Here is a 19,953-nt window from a genome sequence, read left to right on the forward strand (position 1 = left end):
AAATGGCGCCACATAATTGACTGACAACCACGCTGATGCGCCTCTAGGTGCTATTTATAGAATCAGGCCCAACATGTATGATGTAATCCATAGGCAATTTTCAAAGAAGTCATTAATCCATGGAAATGGCTTCTGACAAATGAATTTCCTATGCATCATGGTAAAAAGTAAATATTGAATGAGGCCCCCTTGTGAGAGACTGAGAGAGAGAGAGAAAATGGGCAACCTGAAGCGTTCTCCATGTGCACTTAACACCAATTGTAAAATCTTTCACTGTCAAAATACAATGGAAGCGCCTTATAAATTTATACCTTCAAATTTCAATAACTGTTCCTGAATCAGATTCCTGCTTATGATAAGAAATATGACTTCTTCTCATCTACCACCACCCTACATTCCCAATTTATTAAATTAAAAAAAAATGTATAGGTTATAAAATGCACCAGGATATGAAGCCAGGGGAAATTTCCCAAAACAGATCTTTCTCAATGTGAAACTAATCCTTCATCCCTATCAGGATAGACCAAACAGCTAAGACTTACGAATTCAAGTAGACGGAAAACAGGTCCTGAGGCACTAGGCCCTGGTTCCACGTGCTATCAAAGACAGGGATGGCAATGGTGGGGTAAGCTAAACCCAGGATTCTACTGAAGGGAGAGTAATAGAGGAAAGAGCCGAGTTCCGTCTCACTCAGGCCAAAGATCTGGTTGGTGTCCTCGATGCCTCCAACCTATAAGGACAAACACCAACCATTCTCTTTATTCATGCTTTTCTAAGTCCCAAATGCTCACTAATAACACAGCATGAGCTTCAGAAGCATATTGTATAGTAAGGAATAGCCTTTCCCAGGACAGTACATGCATGACGAAGTGGTTATGACTATTCTTTAAAGATTTAGGGGACCAAAAAAGGAGGAGAATGTCAGAGGACAGATACCAGAAGGTCTAGTAAGAGCAGAGAAAGCCAGGTTTTCAAACCAAACTCATTTTAATGGCAACCATATATATTGAACACCAAAACAAAAAATAGGAACTATGACTTTCAGCCTTTGTAACCAAAGCGGTGCTCAGAACCGTGTAACGGTGAGAAAATCATGAATCGGGGAATACTCCCCTGTGAGTGTTTTCAATCGTCTATCATTGCACCATCTTCATTTGGTAGAAAGGGGATGAAATAGACTTTAACAAAATTTCAAGTGTACTTAGTAGTGTAGAACAAACTCCAAAAAAGACCTAAATAAAGCTCATAAATTAACAAAAAAAGTTTTTTTAAAACTCAAGAGTAATTTTGGGAGCAGAGGAGAAGTTTTACTCTTGATTACAGCCAGCAAATGGGGGTTCTCTGAGGAAGCCACTGGCGAAATGCGTCAGGACCCGCTGGAGTGAAACAACTTCCTTTCTCCTTTATTTCAGTGAAGTTAACTTTAAAAAAACCTTTTTTTGTTAATTTATGAGCTTTATTTAGGTCTTTTTTGGATAGAGGATAGAGGAGATTATACAGAAGAAATAATTAAAGTAAAGGTTTACAACTAGTCACTTTAACTCATATGGCTCGTAAATTACCACTGGTTAACCCCTTTAAATCTATAAAGGATTTAAGATGTTCAGGTTGAAAAAAATCATATTGTAACCTCCAAATTTTCAACACACACATGCAAGGATAGGTTCAGTAAAAAAGTGGCTCCCAGCTTCTTAGTTTCTCTCAAAAGCAAAAAATGTTTTCCCCTTTCCTGAGTTGACTTATTCACATAAACGTCCACAAAATAAAGTCCCCAAGTTTTTATAATAAATCCTCATAATAGCATTTCTGTTACATCTACTCCGGATTCTGTATGTGTGGTGATTTATCCCTTCCTGTGAACTGGGCTTGCAGAGTTAGAATACTTACAACTTTGAGCACCTCCGCTATAGAGGCGGAGCCACAGTCCACACTTCATTTTTTTTCTCTGCAAGTGACTCTCTGCAGATATTCCAGATACTTCATCGTACCAAAGAAAGACAGAGGACTGAAGGCCCATTTTAGATCTCAAGGCAGTGAATGTGTTTCTGAAGATCCCACATTTCTACATGGAGACAGCCCGTTTGGTCATCGTGGCAATGGCTCTGGGAGAATTTCTAGTCTCCCTGAACCTCATGGAAGCATATCTGCATATTCTCATCTTTCTGGACCACAGAAGATATCTGCAGTTCCACATACTTCAGCAGCATTCCCAGTTTGCGGCTGTCTTGGTCAGACTGGAGACAGCCCCCTGCATGTTCATCAAGGTTAAGGTGGAGGTGGGAGCTCACCTTCTGCGCATGGAGATTCAGGTTCATCCCTATCTGGACAACTGGCTAATCAGAGCCTCATCCAGACAGGAATGCGAGCTGATCGTACATCAAGTAGTGGACCTGCTCCAGCATTTGGGCTGGACTTCAGGAAGAGCCATCTGGCACCTTCCTAGAGGCTGTAGTACCTAGGCATTCTCTTCGACACAGCTTGTGGCCGAGTGTTTCTTCCCAAGCCATGCAAATGGAAGCTCCAGAGCCAGATCTTGTCTCTTGGAAATGGAATCTCTGACTACTTAGCATTACCTTCTGGTGTTGGGCTCCAAGGCAGCCACAATGGAGGTTGTCCCCTGGGCCAGAGCCCATATGTGACTTCAACAGGACTCTCTTTTGTCCCAGTGGTCTCCGCAGAAACATCCTCTTCAGATGCAGCGCTCATAGACCAAGGCTGTGAAGATCAGCCTCCGCTGGTGGCTTCAGGACACGCCTTTTTCCAAGAGCATGCCTTTCCGGATCTCAGACTGGATAACTCTCACAACCGATGCCAGCCTCTTTGGCTTGGGAGCTCATTGCGGGGATCACTCGGTTCAGGACCAGTGGACGCCCATCAAAAGAAATAGTCTGGAGCTCAGAGCCATTCGTCTGGACCTGAAAGCTCTGGAAGAAGCCTTAATGCCACGGCGGTGGTATATGTCAACAGGCAGGGGGGCACAAGGAGCACCCCCATGCGACTGGAAGATCAGATGCTTTTTCAGTGGGCAGAAGCCCACCTTCAGGCTCTTTTCATGGCTCACATGGCCAGAGTGAAAATTTCTAAGTCAACAGTTCTTGGACCTGGGGGAATGGTTGCTAGCTTTGCAGCGCTGGGACAGACCAGTGACGGTTTTGAGGGCCAATCGCTTTTTCAGCCGAAGAGCGGAACCAGGAAGTACAGTCTATTCTATATCACCTGCTTTCTGCCTCAGATATTTCTGTGTTCCAGGCCTGGAGTTCTCTTGTCAGCCACACGGCTAATCACCAAGGGATTCTGTGTGAGTAAGTGTATTCCTCAGTCTCTGGCTTCTTTGATGTTAGTGCCAGTTGCATGCAGCAAGTTGTTTCTCTGTGGTTGTTTTTTAGCTGTTATGCTGATTTGTTCTAATTCTTGCTTTATAAGTTGCAGAGTAAACCAGAATTGTTTGTTGTTTGTGGGGAGTTTCTCCGTTCCCCTCCTTTTTTGTCTTTAGTTCCAGTGGAGTTCAATTGCTTTGGCACTTAACTGAGATGTGGATTGAGGCTCTGCTTCTATTGGGGAGGTGCTCAAAGCTATTCTCACTCTGCAAGCCCAATTCAAGGGAAAGGATAAATCACCACACTTATGGAATCCGTAGTAGATTAACAGAAAGATTATCCTAATCTTTCACTAAATCTTGCTCAAAGACAAAATTAGCTATTACAGTAGCTCGATCAGAAACATTAGGCCTTCTAATATCACTAATTAATTATGTACATCAATTGTATGTCTATTTGTATAAATTGTTTTATTTTGTCCCCCAAAAACTTTTATTGTTATACGCATTGTAAATATTTGACATTGCTTTTATATCAAAATTTTAATAAACTTGAAACTAATATAGCTGATAAATTATACAATTTGTTCTGAGGCTGAAACTGTGCTCCTAGTGGAAGTTGTTCAGTCATAGAATTGACTCGTGTACCACTAGAAAAGGTAAATAATACAACTTTAGTTCTATTAATTTTATTCATTCTCCCCTTTTAAGAAAGTGGCTTTCTGCTCTACTGACCTGTACATTGTCATTGCCCAGGACTCCAGTCATGCTCCCTGTGCCATAGGTAACAACAACACTGGTATTGGCTGACTGGAAGGCGGAGGATTGCGGAGGATTGAAGCTGCTGTGGTTTGCTGTGGAGAGAAGGTTTGATATGTGAGCTCCATGCCGTCAACGCCTAGGTGGCAATTCTTATAAATCCAAGCCTCAATTCAGGTGCTCCAATAACAGCATCTGGGCGCCAAAATTTTGTTTTAGAATTCTAGCGTGAGTCAGCACCAGGGGCACCCATGTTTACTTGTGTGACTGGGAAACACAGATGCCAAGGGTGGCCCATGCCAAGGCTGGAGATTGAAAACTGCAGTGCTGGAGCTGCTAACCTTTTCAGAATATGACCTCGCAACAACCCAATTGCTATATATAATATAGGTTTATCAGTAATAGACAAAAGACAGCTTCCATGAAACAACAGCACAGCAGATTGAGCGAATAGATAACATACAGAATGGCCAGCTCCTATCCGTCCTAAAGCTTAGGCCAGCCGGCATGCTACTTATATACTTTACTTATATACCGTAGATTAGCAAGTCCAACAAAATGTTTGCTCTGCCACAGGTGGATTCCCTGGTAGTCCAAATGACCAAATGCACCTCCCTGCCAAGTGAGGGAGGAGTAGTTTTAAAGTATCTGCAGGACCACAGAGTGGATGTGGTCCTTAGGAGGCAGTGAGGTTTTCCTGCGGGCTCCAGCCATGTCTAAAACAAGTTCTGGCCCATGCACAGTTCAAAAACTGACATAAGAAGTGCCATCTCCGGATCAGACCTTCGGTCCATCAAGTCCGATGATCCGCACATGCGGAGGCCCTGCCAGATGTACACCTGGCGTAATTTTTAGTCAAACTAGAAACAATACTAGCAATAACAATTCAAATAGATAAATAACTGCAGCAAAAAAATGTTATAAGCCAAGTGGTGGAAATTTTGAAAAACCATTTAAGTAAAATGGAGAAAAAAGCCTCAACTAGTTTTATATGCAGACAGCAACCCAATAAGATTTTTAGCCGTTCTTAATCTGTATCATAGGCAAAAAAAAACTCCACTACTTCTCTAAATGTAATCTTTCAAAATAGGAAAATATTTCACCACTGTGCACAGGGAACAGGAAAAAGAACCTTCAGGAAGGTTACACTTATCTCCACAGCTGTTGATGTAAGCCAGGACCGCGATCCAAAAATGCAACGATCTTCCTACAGTCACATTTCTGGCATTGAAGTGAAGACAAATCCAACAAGGCACTTGTTTCACCAACGAATGGCTGCTTCAGGGAATCCCCTCCTATTCCGTCCACTTTTTTCTCCACTTTACTTAAATGGTTTTTCAAAGGATATTTCCACCACTTGGCTTATAACATTTTTGCAACATTTTTTGCTGCAGTTATTTATCTAGTAATTTTTTGTCACCCATATCCCTCTATGCCTCTCGTAAGGAGATGCGCATCTAGTTTGCTTTTGAATCCTAGGACGGTCGATTCCGCAATAACCTCCTCTGAGAGAACATTCCAGGTGTCCACCACTCATTGCGTGAAGCCGAACTTCCTGATATTTGTCCTGAACTTATCTCCCCTTAGCTTCAGTCCATGTCCTCTTGTTCCATAAATAGATATGTAAACATCAAACAAACAGAATTAAGGCGATACCTTTTTTATCGGACTAACTAATGTCTCTGATTGAGCTACTCTGATAGCTCATTTTCCCTCCCTTTTACAAAACCGTAGCGCGGTTTTTAGTGCCAGCCGCAGCGGTAACAGCTCCGGCACTCATGGAACTCCTAGGAGCACAGGAGCTGTTACCGCCCTGGCCGGCCCTAAATGCCCCGCTACGGTTTTGTAAAGGAGGGAGTTCGTCTTTTAACAAGATTTAAATGCTATTCTGAGGATTTGTCCTAAAAACATAGTTAGGCTGGAGAGCTGAGTGACATTACGTACAGAAGGCTGGGTTGGAGCTGTAGACAGAAGGGTCCCAGTGATTGGATGATCCGGTATCAAAGTGCACATTGTAGTACTGGAGTGGAGTCCCAGTACTTATGGTTCCAAAGTATTCAATCTATTGTAGAAAGGAAAATAGTGTCATTAAACCTTTTACAAACAGCAATATGCAACATATAAGAGATTGGAGAAACTGGGCCTCTTCTCCTTGAAAAGAGGAGACTGAGAGGAGACATGATTGAAACATTCAAGATAATGAAGGGACTAGACTTAGTAGATAAAAACAGGTTGTTCACCCTCTCCAAGGTAGAGAGAACGAGAGGGCACTCTGTAAAGTTAAAAGGGGACAGATTCCGTACAAGCGTAAGGAAGTTCTTCTTCACCCAGAGAGTGGTAGAAAACTGGAACGCTCTTCCGGAGTCTATTATAGGGGAAACCACCCTCAAGGGATTCAAGATGAAGTTAGACAAGTTCCTGCTAAACTGCAACGTACGCAGGTGAAGCTGGACTCATTTAGAGCACTGGTCTTTGACCTGGGGGCCGCCGCGTGAGCGAACTGCTGAGCACGATGGACCACTGGTCTGACCCAGCAGCGGCAATTCTTATGTTCTTATGTTTTGTGTTTTTTTTCACAATGTCTCCAGAGTGTACAAAACATGGCAATCACGATCAGGCTTCTAAAAACCCTCCATGCCCGCAACCCTGTCTGCCAGACTCTATTGTCAGCTTACTGGTTACCCGTAGTCCAGTTTATTGCAAACTGTGTGCCTCCTGAGATTTCAGGTGTGCCGCAACACGCCGGTGAGGAGGAGAGTCATCCGTGCTGGCTGCCTGCCTTCAGGACGTGCCTCTCGCAGCGAGAGGCATGTCCTGAAGGCAGGCAGCCGGCATGGATGACTCTCCTCCTCGTCGGCGTCTCTCCGTACCTCCCCTCCTCCCATATCCATTCACCGAAGCAGCCAGATGGGCCTCAGAGCGTCGACGACCGCACACTTCCGGGTGCCCTATGGCCAGGGTACTGCTTTTAGTGTGATGCCGGCCGGAAAGTTTGCGACACACTGCCTTAGTCAAATGTTGTGTCTGATGCTAGCGTTCAAAACCTTGCACCAGGCTATATGACAACTACGCTCCCCCCATATGTGCCTGACAGTTCCTGCCACTCCCAGGATGAAATACGCCTCAAAACACCCCCTGGTCATGCCCTTCAACTGAAAATTGCCAAACGACGTTCCTGCTCCCACTTCATACCTTGGAATCAACTGCCCCCACAGATCAGATCTCTTGAAGACTCCTGAACTATAGGAAAGCAATAAAAACCTCTTCACTTAACTTCCCTGCCTAAGGCCAATAGATTACAAAGAAATATTAATGTATATTGGTACTAGACCCTCGGTATGTGTCACATTAAGATAAAAACTTATATTGATAAATCTTGCACTGTAACTATACCAAATTTATCTTGCAAACTTTGTATTATATATATTGGTATTAGATCCCTAGTATGTGACAAGTTAGGATAAAACTTGTATCAAACAAACTTGTTCTGTAACTATGGCAAATTGTAACCTGTTAACTGTACTGTATATTATGTATGTCAACCTTTAACCTGTTCTGAGCTTTTTGAGGACATGTCCGGGGATCTAGATGGCTTTTCAAAACCCGGCAGGCAGTGGGGGGCGGGACTGGGGCGTAACAGGGTGAGGATGGGTTGAACTGGCCAGGCCTGGGGGCGGGTCTAGGGATCCAGATTTTCCAGACGGAAAATCTGGTAACCCAAGCAGGTGGCCATTATGTGCTTCTATACAGATCGATATTCAAAAGCTCGTATCTGGTCAGCACTGGTTGCTGGTCACAGTAAGGTTTAAGAAAGTGTTTATATGGACAACAGACATATTTTTGCTGTATAATTTGCTGTATAGCCAAAATGAATCCATTCAAGGTGGGGTCAGATTAGAGACGATCCAGGAGCAGGACAGATGTTATAAGAAAAATGGCCACATTCAACAGCTTTCTGTATAATTTAAGCATTTGTCTGAATGTAAAAATAGCAGAGTTATCTTTATATGAGAAAGTTGTCCACATAATGTTATGACAGCATTCTCAGTATTCAGACTCCAAAGGATAATTGTGCTGAAAATTTGTATTAGATTATAAGAATAAGGTATCTTATAGCTTTATGCAACTGCTATCCTATGGAATATAAGCCATACTATATTTATGAATTATAGTCCAACAAACACTATTTTGTGTTTATGGGATTTCCAGACAAAGCACAGATATTCCTCTGTTGCATACAAGGGCAAATAAAAAATTAAAGGCAATTGTGAAATTACACGATAACCAGAACAGAGCTAGTGAAATGCAACATATGTACTCGTATATTGCTTGTAGGACAGTTCATCCATGCACAGTGCAGCACTCGGCCTTTACTCATGTGGCAGCCATGAGGTCATAAACATGGACGCTCCACTGCAAGATTGCACCGTCGAAAAACAATGCGCAATAGTGCCCTTTCTTTGGGCAGAGGGAGAGTAACCTGTGGAAATTCACCATCAGATATTGACTCCGTATGGATATAGCACCATGCATCAACGAAAGGTTTATGGGTGGGTAAAAGGGTTTAAAGTGGGAAGAACAGGTGTAACTGACGAAGGTTGTTCTGGTCGCCCATCAGCATCGCACACACAAGAGTACATTGATAGGGCGGATGCCTTGAATAGAGAAGACCGGCAGATAATGGTGTCTCAATGGGCTGCAAATTTGGATATCAGCTGTGGATCTGCATTTGCCATAATGCATGATGACTTGGGATACAGGAAAGATCTGCACAAGCAACAGCGTGTGGAAGTTCCTGAGACGATAAGAAGAAGATCCGAGTATTCTGGAGAGAAGTGTCATCAGTAATAAGACATGGGTGCATCACTGTGATCCAGAGAGCAAAAGACAAAGCATGATGAAGTAAAGGAAAGGGGAGCAGCCAAAAAACTTCTTCTCATGCGTTGTCATGCAAGGGGACTATGTGGAAAAGTGATATGTTCAATTGCTCACAGTTACTTCTATTAAAGCCATTAAATATATTTTGCCTTTACATTTTCATCTACCCTCGTAGTTTAGAGAAATTCAAAGGTTTGCTCAAAAGTTTTCTTTATAAAGATGCTTTTGAAAAATAATGAGTTTTTTTGTCCCATATGACCTACCTTTTTCTTCTCATATCTACTGTTTAGGTACTTTTAGGGAACCCGTTTCTCTATACAGTTTTATAACTTTCCCTAGTGTTTTTCCCTTTCTATGTGCTTTACCTGACAAATTGTAGTTCCACCTTTTTCCCTCCCCAGTCAAGTACGTCCAGGTGTGTATCTGTCATTTAAGGTCTTAAATGTATATTTTATTTTTGTAAACCGCTTAAAAATTTGTTTGGTAAGCGTTTTATCAAATTTTAAATAAAACTTGGAAACTTGAATAAGGCATTGAAAATCTTTCTTAAAATACCGAGCACGACTGATAACTACTTACAGGCTAAGAAAAAAAAAAGTGAGGTCAAAGATTCCACATATCAACATAGCATCATATGTAGTTTATGCGATTCCTGAATATCTGGAGTCCTGATGAAGGCATGAATTGCCGAAACACGGAACATGTTGGGTCCCAATATATCATTTCACACCATTGGCCTTTTTAATAACCTGCCTTTTAGGCATCCAGATTCAGCCTCTTTTTTTCCACTGTTTTACTCGTGATAATTACTTACATCCATATAGTTCTCAAGTAGCTGGCTGGATAATTGGGCTAAGGTCAGAAAGTATTTGGTTTCGGGCTTATAAGGTTTCTTCTTTATTTAATTGGCCAAAAGGCCATGTTCTTTCAGGTTCTGCCTTAGAGACTTTCCACGTCAAAGAGGGACCCTGAGAAAGAGAGAGAAGAAATGGTGAGGGAGAAAACCAGGGGAAAAAAAAGAAGAAGAAAAAAATAAAAAACAATAGAGGCAATGAGAATAATAGTGGAGGTTGATAGGCATAGAGCAGTGGTCTCAAACTCTTGGCCCAGGGGCCACATGTGGCCCACCAGGTACTATTTTGAGGCCCTCGGTATGTTTATCATAATCAAAAAGTAAAATAAAACAGTTTCTTGATCATATGTCTCTTTAGCTATAAATGACAATATTATTATTAAGACTTAGCTAAAAGGAAAGATTTATAAACTATAAAGAGTTTTTGCCTAATGCAAAATTGTCATTTCTTTAATAAGACATTAGCTATTTTTTTCTGAGGCCCTCCAAGTACCTACAAACCCAAAATGTGGCCCTGCAAAGGGTTGGAGTTTGAGACCACTGGCCTAGAGCAATTAACAATAGAAAGATCAAAAGAGACATGAGAACATAAGAATATAAGAGTTGCCACACTGGGACAGACCGAAGGCCCATCAAGCCCAGTATCCTGTTTGCAATAGTGGCCAATCCAGGTCATAAGTACCTGGCAAGATCCCAAAAAAGAAGGGAGTGAGAGACAAAAATAAAAATGTCAAACTCTTAGCTCTAATTTTCCTTAAACGGGTTTGAAAATTAAGACCCTGTTTTACTAAGCCACAGTAGAGGCTTCTACCGCAGCCTGGGACGCTAAATGCTCTGACGCTCAAGAGAATTTTATGAGTGTCGGAGCAGCGTTAGAGCAATTAGCGCTCCAGGCCTCAGTAGAAACCTCTACAGTGACGTACTAAAAGGGGGAAGGGGGGTGTAAGACAATTTCTAATTGACAGCTTTCTGATACTGTCCTCAGACCATATAGGTCTCTATACCTCCAAAACAACAAAAAGATTGTGGAACAGAAGATCGGATGTACCAGTTTGTCATGACACCAGCCTACATTGGAGTCTTGTGAGCTGTGCTGTTTGTTTACAGCCTCTTAACTACTTGGATTTTTAGGTGACTTTTATGTTTTCATATATAAGACAGCCAAGGACCCTATAACACTCTTGAGGAAAGCATTTTATTTTGCCGCAACATGGCGCGTTTTGCGTCACTTGTGACTATATACACCACACATGTCAAACACAAGGCCCGGGGGCCAAATCCGGCCCACCTGGTGGTTTTATGTGGCCCTCGGTGACTATGTCCCATCTAAGTGCCCGACTGTGCAGCCCCGGTCCCAGTGGCGCTCCAAGCTCCTCACCCTGCTGCATCAGTACCCATTTGCAGGCAGAAGGTCTCAGTCCCAGTGTAAAAGCTATGTTGGGGCAGGGCCGTACTACAGAAGTGCCTGACCACTCCACATGGGCAATCAGAGACAATATTCAGCAGCTCTGAATATTAGAGCCACTGAATAACAGCAGTTGGGCAGCAGACTGTGATTTAAGCTTCTCCCGCCTGCTTAAATTTCTCTAAATATCAGGCTCATTAATAGAGTATAGCAACAATCTTTTTATAAAGTGGATGTGTTCAGTTTATTGTACTGTAATTGTCTATTCTGAAAACCCTGGGAATGAAAGAAAGTGTAGCCCTAGAGCTTGTCTCGATGGGCGTAGGGTAACACGGGACTGGGAGGCCCGCATTTCGCTTGTTGAGACAAGCTGGCAGTGGAGGGGTGTGTGTGTGCTGGGAGGGCTGTAGGTAGAGTGGATTGAGCAGGGGAATTTTCCCGCTGAGAGGCTGTAAGGGGGATTGGTGCAAGGGAGTGACGGACGATGTGGGGGCGTGGTTTTAAAGCCGAGACCTTGGAGGACCCGACTTCTTCCAGGGTCCTCCAGGATGGCTTTTACCCACCTGTCCGCCCATGTTGTAGGCTGGTGATGGTAGCTCGGGAGGGTGGATCTTCCAAGCTACTGGGTGCTGGGGCTCATCCGGTGATGAGTGGTGGGCCGGCTGGGAGCCTTGGGGGTCAGGTGATCATGGCACCCCTCAGACTCTTGCTGATGTGGCGGGGTCGGGGGCAATATGTTGCTATCTATACCTGGTGGCTCGGGAGGAGCTTGGTGATGTTAATTGATGATTAATGTGTTAATTCATGCTTACTATATGCAATGTTATTTGGTTATTATTGATCAATAAAAAGCGCTGTGGCTATTTTTCCATATTTGAGTGTGTGTTGAATTCTTAGTTAGTGGGGCAAGGGGTAGGGGTGGTTGAGGGGCGACAACCGGGACTATCCAGATCCCGCTTTTATGGAGCATCACACTGAGCCAATGACGTGAATAGGAAATCAAAATAAACTGTTCGCTATCAGACTCACTGTGCAGTTCTAAGAGTTTAGAAGAAATGGAAAGTTCCTGATCTTGGTGACTCTGATAGGACTCAACTTTCTCAGCCAGTCCCGGCCTTGTTCAAGTTGAACAGATTAACTTATCTGAACAAAACAAACGTCCCAGCATATGGAAAGGTGACCTCTTTCTGCTCTCCAGAACACAAATAAAGCCCAGCCTGAGTCATTCTCCGCCTTTCGTTATCAGAGGAAATAAAGTTCAGCCTTCAAGCTTTCCTTCCATCTATGTATTTGGTCATCAGAGGGAAGGGGTAAAACGCGGACCTGACGGTCCTCGCGGATCTAAACCCGCACGTCCTTAAAAATCTGAGGTCCGTGCAGCTTGTAGTTAGTTTCTGGCTCTGACAGACCTCGGTGACAATTTAGTGCTGACGGATCCGTCTCAGCAGAGGGAGGGGAAAGTATTAGGATCCGTCAGCGCTACGATGTCATCGAGGTCTGTCAGAGCCGATTTATTGGGGCTGCAGGAAACCAGTTTAAAGGATTCGTTTTAGAGCCGCTCCAGCACTAGCACTAGTTTCTGGCTCTGACAGACCTCGGTGACATTTTAGCGCTGACGGAGCCTAATACTTTCCCCTCCCTATGCTGAGACGGATCCGTCAGCGCTAAATTGTCACCGAGGTCTGTCAGAGCCAGAAACTAACTACAAGCGGCACGGACCTCAGATTTTTAAGGACGTGTGGGTTTAGATCTGCGAGGTCCGCGTTTTACCCCTTCCCCGCCATCAGAGTTTCATTCTTATTTATTTCGTTATTTTCCCTGTCCCCTCAATAAAGACCAGAACATTTAACATCAAAACATACATAGTCAGGTTGACAAAGAAATCAAAACAAACACAATTGTTAAATAAATCAGACAAAGATCATAAAAACAACACCAATAGCCCCTTTTATCAAATTGCGCTAGAGGTTTTTAGCATGGGCTGGCACGGTAAATGCTGATGCTCATACATTTCCTATGAGCGTTGAAGCACTTCCCTTGCCGGCCCACGCTAAAAACCTCTAGCGCAATTTGATAAAAGGGGGGGAGGGGCGGGTATAAAAAAAAACAATATTAAAAATAGCAAAATCTTAACAAAACAATACAGTTTAATTCCCATTTGTTCTGTCTGTCATAATTAGATTGTAAGTTCTTCTGAGCAGGGACCGTCTATTACATATTGAATGTACAGCGCTGAGCACGCCTTTCAGTACTACAGAAATGATAAATAGCAGTGGTAGTAGGGTTTCAGGTTATCCACAATGAATATTCATTATGAATATACTGAAAACTTGACTGGCTCGGGGTGCCTCCAGGACTAGGGGCTAGAGTCACTAAGCCCACTGATCGTGTCTCGACCACTTTGCGACCTTGACCCAATTCACTAACCTTCCTCCCAATCCGCGAATGCAAACGAGGGGAAGGGCATCCAAAAATAGGAAGGCAGCGATTCACAAAACAAATTCAGGAACACCGACTGGGATGGCCAATCAAAAAAGAAGCGACTGCCGAGAACCAGTCGCTCATGTCCTTGCCAACCTAAAATGCCAGCCCTGCATCCCTGAAACTATCAAAAAAGCACCCTGCCTCTCTGCAAGCCCGTGTTTGTAACCCGCGGGTTAATTGCGGAGCCGCACTAACATTTATTTGACAGCTGCCCCCAAATCCTTGCGACCAGGCATAGGAGGGATTGCTCGCTTTACCTCTGGCCAAGCCCCCCCTCCCCTTGTGCGGAGAGCAAGCGCATGCGTGGACCGCTTCTACAGGCAAGAAGATGGTCTGCGCTTGCGTCAGGATCGCTCTGCAGCGATCCGTGGGGTTGGTGTGGGGTGTGTCTCTGATCGGGTTAATTTGCATGAAGACTGGTAGAGAATCGGTTGCCAGGCCACGGATCGCCCACGGATTGAATGGGAAAGGTAAGTTTAGTGAATCTAGTCCTAGGTTAGGGAATCATTCCTTTACGTTCTTAGCTGGTAATCCCTGAAATAGAACATTACAACAGTCTGTGATACAACAGGCAAAGAGCAACTTAACCAAATCAGAAAAGTAACATAGTAAATGAAGACAGATAAAGGCCTGTGTGGTCCATCCAGTCTGCCCAACAGTAATATTCATACAGAAGGCAACTAACCAGCAATTACTCATTTTACTTGTTAAGTTTCAGTATAAGATGTTCCCCCCTCTCCCCCTGAGATAGGTAAGACCTATATTCAGATGATTTGAACATGGTATAGAAACGTATCTTAATCTGACGAAGGCAACAGAAGGAAGAACTTCAACTTTTAAGTATTCACAAACTTGTGAGAAGTTTGAGATCTTCTGGAAAGGGATTCCTTGAAGTACCTTCCTTTAAATAAGCGATGTACAGTATACTGAGAAGCAACTTTTATGATTGTTGATCCAGTATGGAAATCCTTACCACAGCAGTTAAGACAGATTGATGTAATTAATACCGTTTGGAAACACGTGAAGGCTTTTCTTTTCCTGCAAACATATTCATGAGTACTGATTTGCAAGTTTGAAGACTGGCTTTCAGCAAGGCCGGTTACAATTGTATATTTTAATTCTATTTTGATTGTTGTGGTACGTTGTAAGAGTGTGTATGTTGCTTGTAAGCTGTCCAGAATGGTAGATAGTGCGGAATAGAAATTGGGGTTTGGGTTTTTTAAAAAAAATAAAGTAACTATACATGATTTTCAAAACTTAATCCAGCATCTAATTCTACCCCTAAGCTATGGACTTGACCCTTTGCTGATATAACCACTCCAACCCAGATGCTTAAAAGCTTTTAAAGACAGTCTTACTTGCAAGGAAGCTCAGCCTCCAACGCACAAAAGGGTTCTCAGTGGCTACTACTGATCCTGGTAGCAGCCACCGAGAACCCTATGCAAATGCACTACAAGGAGCATCTTTAGTATAATGCTTAAAACAGAATGCCCACTTTTTATAGGCAAGATTTTCTGGCAAGTCAGGAGCTACCGGTAGCTGTTTGTGTGTGTGTTGTGTATCTGTATGTCCAGCGCATACAACACACACACAACAACTGAGCCCATTTTAGGGCCAAAAAAATAATAATAAACCAATCCCACAGATGAGCCAGCAGCACCTGCTCTCCCCTCTTCCAGCTCAGCTGATCGCAGCTCCAGAGCCACAATCAGCTGAGCCAGCAGGACTCACCAGTCACTGATCAGCTGAGCTGGCACAGGGAGAGCAGAGCCGCGATCAGCTGAGCTAGCGCTTAGCTGATCACGGCTCTGCTCTCCCCATGTCAACTCAGCTTATCAGCAGCCCTGATGAGTCCTGCCAGCTCAGCTGATCGCGGCTTCCCCTGCCAGCTCAGCTGATCATGGCTTCCACCTGCCTGTTCAGCTGATTGGCTCTCAAGCTGTGATCAGCTGGGCAAAGGAAAAGCAGTGCTTTCAGCAGGAGGAAGGAGCAGCCTACAGGAACTACAGGGCCTGCTCTGAAGAGTTGTGCCTACCCTTTGCTCTTGTGAGCAAGCACCAGGTACAGTTCTTCCCCCTTTTACCGGAGCTGCTTCACACAAATAGCATGCATATAATTTGCATGCTATTGTACTCAGCATCATCCTGCAAATTAAAATTGCTCCCAACACGGTATTTATTGAGCTCTGTGCATCCTTCCCTCCATCCCACAACAAACTAGGAAGCTGATCCAGATCTTAAATAGATGAGCTCAGGCTTCTTCCTGGGGTTTTGTTTTTTTTTATAATACCCTGTGAGGTAGGTGCCACCTGGTTTGTCCCTTCTTAGATTCCTTGGGTTAATTGGTTCCTTACACTCATGGGTAGCAGAAGGGGTGAACCACTGGACCATAGCCCTGCTAATATTTTGCCCAATACTGCATTAGAGACATTGGAGGTGGGGACCATCAGAGAAGGCAACCCTCAACTTTGCAGTTGCCATATTGTGTGGCTTCATTGTTGTATGGTGATCCCATATATGCAAAAGTCCATCAGACAGATTTGTAACAAACTGAGGCAGGAGGCCACCGTGAATCCACACATTCCCAGTAAAGTCTAACAAAGGTTTTGGGGCTATGGGAGGGTGATTTCATGCTAGGAGTCATCGGATGTTGTCAGCACATGGCTGTGTTATCCTGCTGTCTATGAAGAACCTCAATTACAGGTAAAAAAAAAACCAAAACACATCACTATCTCTTGTTTAAACACTTACAATTCTTGCCCTTTAAACAATATGTAGCAAGTGGATTTTTTTTTTCACTTCAAATGCATGATTTTACACTTTTTAGTGCTGATATTCATTCTCCAAACTGTCAGCCATTTTCCCAGATTATTCCAATCCCGTTTCATTTTTTTTCACCCTCTCATCTATTCTTTACATAATTTTTTTGTATCATCTACCAATGTATTTCCCCTCAATCCTTGCGCATTGTCTCTACTAAAGATAATGAAAGAATCAGTCCTTACACCAAGTAATAGAATTCCCCCTGAATCAATTGACCTTCACCTTCTATGTTGTCGTTCAGCCAGTTCTTTATCCAATACACAACCTTCCATCTCCTCCCATACCGCCCAGCATGTTTGCCAGTCATCTTATATGGAACAGTTTCAAAAGAGCTACTGAAGTCCAGAGAGGCAGCGTTCACTGCACCTTGCTGGTCGACCGCGTTTGTCACCTCATTAAAGAACTCGATCAAGTTTGTCTGAGAGGATCTTGCCTTTGTTTCAAGTTCTGAATGTTTTTCCTTTACTGTTGTTTCCATAGTTTTGTTGATTTTTTTTTTTCTGCCTGTTACTGAAGCCTTTTTATAGTTGCCTGCACCAAAATGATGACTGATCTCCTCCAGCCACCCATATCTTCTCTTCCCCCCCTCTCCCATCTTCATGGACAAGTTAAATGGAGTGCTGAAGAGTATATGCAGCCTATTTCTGAGCGCTTCTAATATTTAATGTGGAGGAGCAGCCTAGTGGTTCTGACATTGGGTTGATAGCAAGGGGAGCCTAATTTAAATCCTGATGCTGCCTCTTGTGATCTGGGCCAAGTCATATAACTTTCCATTGTCTCAAATATAAACTTAGAATATAAACCATCAGGGAAGAGGGAAACATCTAGTGTACTCATCTTGAGCTACTATTGTGTGAGCTAAATCCACAATAATAAAAATCCCTAGTAAACCACCATCTCATGGCCTTATTTTACTTTGATCATGTGAGTACTTAATGTTCCTCCACCTATGTAACTAAGGGGTGAGGGAATTATCAATGTGGGCTACTTATAAGATATGTTTAGTTTACTGTTAACCCCAATCAAGAATGTAGTTTCCATTGAGCTAGCCCGGCAAAATGCCCAGGGCCGTCCAACAGTAAGGGCTGCTTGAGCTCAACCCCTCCACCTTACAAGTCCGGCATTCCACCCTTCCTCAGACCTCCCGTAAGTCCAGCCTCTCTCCCCTCTCCATGATCCTCAAAACACGTTGGCAGAGGCAGAGATGAAAACAGGGTGCCTTTGACCTTTTCTCTGCCATGTCCCACCCACAGGAAGTTATATTAGAGAGGCAGGTAATGGCAGAGGAAATATTATCATCCAAAATACTGCTATTAAGATCATTAGTGGGGCAAAAAAATATGATCACGTTTCCCCCCTCTTAATTAACGCTCATTGGTTACCAGTCGAACACAGGATTAGCTACAAAATTTTACTTTTAACACTTACAACTAGACTGAATAATCAACCTGACTTAATTAATAGTCTTTTAATTCCATATAGCACATCAAAATCTCTCCGTTCAACTTCCCAAAATCTTTTAGTTATACCTTCATTAAAATCAATCAATACACTGCGTTCCAATAACTTTGCCGTTACTGCCCCTTCTTTGTGGAACTCATTGCCTACTCATCTACGTTACGAATCTGATATAAAACAATTTAAAACAAAATTAAAAACATTTTTATTCCAAGACGTTTTTGGTTAAAAATGCCCTTTTAAGGGCTAAATTTACAATCCAAATTCTAAATTTCTGTTATTTTTACCCAACCGACTGTTTTATCCTTTTATGTCTCGCCTTTTCTAAATCAATTGTAGTTCTTCCCTACCATCCCATTGTGTGGCTGTGTCTTTGTATGTTACCCTTTTTCCTTGTTTTTATATGTTCTAATGTAATTTTACTATTTGTTTTTATGTAATTTTATTTTGTTAACCACTTAGAAACTAGAATAAGCGGTCAAAAAAATATTTTAATAAACTTGATTATAACAAGGCTGGACAGAAGCAGCCTGTTTTATCACTGTGTCTGCCAGTAATCTGCTGCACGTTTTGAGGACCATGGAGGATGAAATACTAGACCTTAGGGGGAGAGCAGAGGGAAGTGAATAATAGAGAGACCTGGAGCAAAGAGGAGGGGGAAGAGATTCTAGACCTGAGTGTGAAAACAGATAGAAGAGAATGAAAGAGAGAAAAATCTGGATCAAAGGGGTGGGGGAAGATAAGGGAGAGGTGCTGGACTGGGGTAACGGAAGAGAGAGAGACTGGACCAGGTAAGAGATCGAGAGGGATGTTATACTATAGTGGGTGGGGGTGGGGGTGGAGGGAGGTGCAAGGGGGGCAAGCTGAACACAGACAAGAAATGCTGGACCTGGAGGGAGCATAGGGATAGGGACACAGGCAATGCTGGACAAAAAAGGAGGGATAAGAACATAGAGGAAAAATGTTGAATACAAAGGAGGATGCGGACACTAAAATGGCAGTTGCTGAACATGAGGAGAGGATAGGGACAGGGACACATAAGGGGGATATTGGGAAGGATGGATAGATCTGCAGAGGATAGTGGACATAAAGAGAAAGAAGAAATAAAAGGACAGGAAACCCTGGAAGGAGATTTAAGAAAAAACAGAGAAAAGCAGAAAAGAGACACTGGGACCAAAGCAATGATTAGCCATCAAAGATAGAAAAAAGAATTCTTTTCTGAATTTATTAATTTTTATTAATTTTTTATTTTTTTGGGGGGGTGGGGGGGGAATTCACATACTTAGACATCTTGACTACCAGGACATCTAACCTTAGGACATCCAACTTTGTTCGACCAAATTTGAAATGTCCAAATCCAGACCATTTGGACATGGAAGGGGCCAGCATTGTAATGGACTGGCCACATAGACATACCAATGCCAATAGAGCAGTGGGTAACCTTAGAGGGCACTGCTATGAACTTCACATAAAGGGTGCCAGAAGTACATCTTACCATTACCTCTTTCTAATTCATGCTAAGCCCACTCAAACTCCCCCAAAACCTACTACCACCCCAATAGCCCTTATGGCTGTAGGTGGCACCAATATAGCAGTATAGTAGGGTTCTGACCTCACACTTTCCACCAGAAATGTACTGTTTAGAGTGGCTTATGGGCCTGGATCCTTTTCTCTATGGTTCACTAGCCAACCCACCAGGCTACTTAAGACACCTGTGTGCAGCTTTACTAGGCTTTCTTATACCAGGTGCTACTGTTCTAGAGACAGGTATGTACTCTTTCATTCAGATCTTTGTGGGGTGAGAGAGAGTTAGTAACCAGTGTGTGTGTGGGGGGGGGGGGGGCATAACTTAATCTCTCCTGTTGTTATCTGGTCAGTTTTGGTACCTCTTTGGCACTTAGATGCTTTTAAAATAGGTCTGCATAGGCAGGATCTGCAGACAGGCAGCTTCCAGGGCAGGCTGGCAGCAGCAGGCTCA

At 43.2% G+C, this 19,953-nt stretch overlaps 1 protein-coding gene across 4 annotated transcripts in view; it reads right to left on the bottom strand.

The window, feature by feature from the left end:
- The window catches only part of LOC117348365 (pepsin A-like), a 42,912-nt gene that overhangs the window by 16,904 nt on the left and 6,055 nt on the right, over positions 1 to 19,953 (bottom strand). For 3 of the 4 annotated variants that reach the window (XM_033920416.1, XM_033920414.1, XM_033920415.1), the window contains exons 2-5: positions 9,768 to 9,921; positions 6,020 to 6,137; positions 4,052 to 4,170; positions 543 to 730 (exon numbers count right to left, since the gene is read on the bottom strand). In XM_033920416.1, the coding sequence (XP_033776307.1) occupies positions 543 to 730; positions 4,052 to 4,170; positions 6,020 to 6,137; positions 9,768 to 9,773 (431 nt within the window). In that variant the 5' untranslated portion in view covers positions 9,774 to 9,921. The remainder of the gene's footprint in view (positions 1 to 542; positions 731 to 4,051; positions 4,171 to 6,019; positions 6,138 to 9,767; positions 9,922 to 19,953) is intronic. The other variant, XM_033920417.1, reaches the window with a different exon arrangement.

This window comes from Geotrypetes seraphini, chromosome 14 (genome assembly GCF_902459505.1).
Source record: "Geotrypetes seraphini chromosome 14, aGeoSer1.1, whole genome shotgun sequence".
Classification (NCBI taxonomy): domain Eukaryota; kingdom Metazoa; phylum Chordata; class Amphibia; order Gymnophiona; family Dermophiidae; genus Geotrypetes; species Geotrypetes seraphini.